The sequence below is a fragment of the Buceros rhinoceros genome, unplaced genomic scaffold (assembly GCF_000710305.1).
Source record: "Buceros rhinoceros silvestris isolate BGI_N320 unplaced genomic scaffold, ASM71030v1 scaffold11684, whole genome shotgun sequence".
Classification (NCBI taxonomy): domain Eukaryota; kingdom Metazoa; phylum Chordata; class Aves; order Bucerotiformes; family Bucerotidae; genus Buceros; species Buceros rhinoceros.
In genome coordinates, this window is record NW_010408849.1 from 7,815 (window position 1) to 12,245 (window position 4,431).

Sequence of the window (4,431 nt, forward strand, 5' to 3'; positions counted from 1 at the left end):
CTTGTATCCCCACTCCCACTGATTTTACTGATGTCTCACCCTAGATGACCAGGTTGCTCCCACAGAGGACTCACAGGGTTCCCCTCTGGCCACTATAATGTGGCTTTTTGTCACTGTAGCAGTCCTAATGCATGCCCTCTGAAAAGGCACATCACTTATGGAGCTGAACTCCGATGGGGTCTGACCTACTAAACTGTATCTGCTCACTGCACTGTCAGTTCCTCAGTGTCTTTTGTTATGGTAGTGAAAACTCTTCCCTTTAAAAAACATCAGTTCTGAAGGCTTTTTCTATACAAATGTGCTGGTTTGAGTTCTTGTTTCATTGTTTGAGAAATAATCTAATGCACTCAAAGCTAAGCAATGTTAACTAAACACAGGTTTCAAGCAAAGGAAAATGTGAGCTGCAGAACTAAGAAAGTTCATCTTCCTGGGGGAAGCTTCTTTTGAGAAGCTCTTCTAAATTCCTGTTAAGTCTAGTAAGGTTAAATTTCCTTTCATAGGCTATTCTGACAGGGGGCACTGATGAGCTTCGCTATGTGGGAGCCCATTATGCTAAGACTTAACTCTTTGGTAAATGAGGCTGGCAGGCAGGTTCCAAATTTGCTGGCAGAAGGCCATACAGATAGGTATATATGGAGATTGTGGAGACACTCAAAGCTTCAGGGGTGAAAGTATAAGCTTATATTTTTAAACAAAGAAAAAATTGGAGCAGAGGAACCTAAGCTTACAATTTTCTGCTAAAGCATGGAAAAATATTCTGGCAAGCACTCCCAAAGTATTTGTTCTCCCTCTACTAAAGATTAATTCCGTAAAGAGTGATACAGATGATACTCTGAAGTCTGCTCTTGATGAGCAGAAATGCTATTTAATTAGACAAAGTCTATGACTCAGCAGGGTAGTCCTGAGCTCTTACAGCTCTATTCCAGTCAGAATTTGTGTGGAATTCATTTTCTTCCTTATCCAGTAGAGCTGTATTTCAAGATCATCCGATGATTTTAAAGCTTATGGATACTAAATTGAAACTACTTGATACTAAATTAGGTATTCTTACTAATGTATATTAGTATTACATATTAGGTATATTAGGCATTCTTACTGCATATAACTGTAAATATTTTAAGTGTAGTTAAGTTCAGAGAGTAGGAATTAACATTGAGGGGCCTGTGTATAATTTGTCTTATTTATGGTATTTTATGACTGTTAAAACAATGCAAAATTAATCAGAGAAGGGAAAATGGTTGGAAATGTGCAAGACAATACTATTGTTTTTAAAGAAACTATATTTAGAGATATCATTATTAGACATGCCTGTTTTGCAGAAACAAATGCTGTTTTATGGGTAAAAAATACTGAGTGTTTGCTCAGTATAAAACTACATGGTTTTTGAGCCTGGCTTGCTTTTAGCCTTCAGTTTAAGATATAAGTCGTGCCAAAATGATTTTAATTTGTACTCTGTTCATTTTGCCCTTGCAGATAAAACAATGGGAAGTGCCATTCTTTGGTGGAACAGCTTATCTGTCAGAGTGGTGTCTCTCTGCTTGCTGTGTGCATCAGTTGGAAAGCAATGTCACATCCGAAATGAAATGGCTGACTGCAGTCACCTAAAGCTGACTCAAATTCCCTCTGATCTCCCTAACAATATAACGGGTTTGGACATTTCCCATAATCAGCTAAGACAGCTAGGTCCTGCCAATCTGACCAAGTACAGCCGGCTGGTTTACTTGAATGCGGGCTACAACATTATCTCTAAACTGCAACCAGAATTGTGCCAAAACGTGCCCCTGTTGCAGATTCTGAAGCTAGAACATAATGAATTGTATAAGCTCCCTGACAGAGTCTTTGCTTCCTGCACCAACCTGACTGAGCTCTATCTAGGATACAACAAAATATACATAAAAAACGATCCTTTCAAAACCCTGGAGGTAAGCTTTACAAATGCACCTTTTAATGTAACTAAAGGATAAAGAGGGAATTTATTGTATTTTCCAGTGTGTGTACAGAACTGCTGCCTATTTGCATCTGAAAATTCCCAGCATATAATCTTCCTTCATTGTTTTTCTAAAGAAAAGGCCTCGTTCCTTGAGCACGCTGGAGTCTCAGCCGTCCTTATGAGTCAATGCTCTCCATCTCCTTTTCCCTATGGCATCCCATCAAGACACGTCTCCATACAGGCTTTGTGCCCAGAGAAGAGCAGCAGCAGATGACATACAGGGTGAAGTGGATGGTGTGGAATCTGAGTTGCCTGGGGACTAAAAATGGTAGCTAGCCTAAATTCTCAAAGTCAGGGTGTAATTACTCAGACCATGAAGGCCAGTGCTTAGACTGAATGTGGTCTCCCAGGACTTTGGGCATTGAGAAACAGCAACATGTTTTTACTCGACATTTGTTTTTTAGCTGGTAGTTAGGTATTCATCTCTGTAGCATCAATGAGGCTGGGGGACCAGAAGTTCTGGCCTTTGTCACTTTGCTGCTGCCCTGTTACTGATGGAGGCCAGGATTGGGATACCTCAAGGCACGTTCTGTGGTGTCACCATTAGGGCAACATCTCCTTCTCTACTGGTGCCTGAGGAGTCTGAGCACCTGGGTGTGAGCTGGAGTGTTGCAAGGCATACAGCACGGGTCTTTGTAGGCTGCTACTGCATTCCTCTTCACCTTCCTCACTTCCATTTACAGGGGTGGAGCACAGTGAAGAGGGTGGAATGCAAGGTTTAATACTGCAGTAGTTGTAACTGCAGCCAACTATAGGTGTTTGCTTTCATCACTTTATCTGGAACAGGAGGACTTTGAGCAAATTAAGGAATTTTATGCAAGGCAATTCTTTGGTTTGCAGGAGATATTTTAGGAGGTTATGACCATGAACACAATGAAAGTTACAGGTGTGAAAGATATAGAATTAGATATACAATTAGATGCTAATATATAGATGCTAACATTTCAAAGTGGTTTTGTATTATATAAAATAAAAATAATTTTGTACTTTTCTGTTTGTATCTTCTTCCCAGAACTTAAATATTTTGGACCTATCTCATAATATTTTGAAGTCAGCAAATTTAGGATTGCAGCAGCAACTGAAGAAACTTAATGAGCTTATGTTGGATAGCAATCAAATTACTGAGTTAAAAAAAGAAGACTTCAGTTTTCTTAGCAACACCTCATTGAATAGTCTTGATTTGTCATCAAATCCACTGAAAGAGGTAGGAAGCATTTCAACAGAAGTTCAATGGGTGTAAGTAAAAATTGGAAATATCCTGATTTATCTTTTGTGATGATATGGCATTTGCATTACATTTTTGATCCACTGAGGTCCAAGATAAAACCATGCTATTGTGTAAAGCATTACTCCTGATCTACAGTAGTGATACACATAATTGCTTTTCTCCCACTGAAATCAGCAAGAACTGGTTCCATGTAGATCTGAGGTCAAGCGAGAGCTACATCAAGTAACTCTGTGAACCCGTACCAGGTATTTTCTATGCAGGAATTTTTGTATGTTCTGAAGCTGAACAGCTAACTTATTTAGAAAGTGGGGAAAAATTGGGATATTACACAAGGCTAGTTACAGAATCTAGGTCTCTCCTCCTAGTTAATCAAAGAGGATGTTCATTTGTGCCTGTGGGGTGCTCCAGAGAAATAATCATTGCAGAAAAGCACTGTGTTCAGTTTTGGGCCCCTCATTTCAAGAAGGACATTGAGGTGCTGGAGCATGTTCAGAGAAGGGCAACTAAACTGGTGAAGGGTGTAGAGAACTTATCTTATGAGGAGCAGCTGAGGGAACTGGGATTGTTTAGTCTGGAGAAAAGGAGGATGAGTGGACACCTTACTGCTCTCTACAACTACCTGAAAGGAGGTTGTAGTGAAGTGGGGGTGGGTCTCTTCTTCCATGTTACAAATGACAGGATGAGAGAAAATGGCCTCAAGTTGCATCAGGGCAAATTTAGGTTGGATATCAGGAAAAATTTCTTTACACAGAGGGTCTTTAAGCATTGGAACAGGTTGCCCAGGGAGATGGTGGAGTCCCCATCCCTGGAAGTGTTTAAAAGACGTGTCGAAGTGGTGCTGGTGGACATGTTTGAGGGACCCTGGCAGTGCAGCGTGAATGGTCGGACTTGATGATCTTAAAGGTCTCTTCCAAGCAGGTGATTCTGTGAGAAGTATGCACGCTCCTTTATACAAAAAAACAAGTGGATATTTTCTCTGTCACCAACCTCACTGTTCTCTTGGATCTGCCTCTTAGTGTTACAATATGGTTCTTTGAGGAGTGATCTTAAGTGCTGCAGTTGTAAACAGGTTGACCCTCAACATACAAACACTGACTTTGAATTTGCTTGGGGTTTTTTCCCAGTTGATTTTTCTGTAAAGAACATGCACATTGAAATTACACGAATATTTTAAAATCTCATAAGCTTGTACCACTACTCAGAGACAATCCCA

General features: G+C 40.2%; 1 protein-coding gene across 1 annotated transcript in view; it reads left to right on the forward strand.

Moving 5' to 3' along the window:
• Positions 1-4,431, forward strand: part of TLR3 (toll-like receptor 3) — a 9,373-nt gene that overhangs the window by 1,331 nt on the left and 3,611 nt on the right. Inside the window, exons 2-3 of the mRNA XM_010135016.1 lie at positions 1,474-1,922; positions 3,003-3,194. Coding sequence (XP_010133318.1) covers positions 1,482-1,922; positions 3,003-3,194 — 633 coding nt within the window. The 5' untranslated portion in view covers positions 1,474-1,481. The remainder of the gene's footprint in view (positions 1-1,473; positions 1,923-3,002; positions 3,195-4,431) is intronic.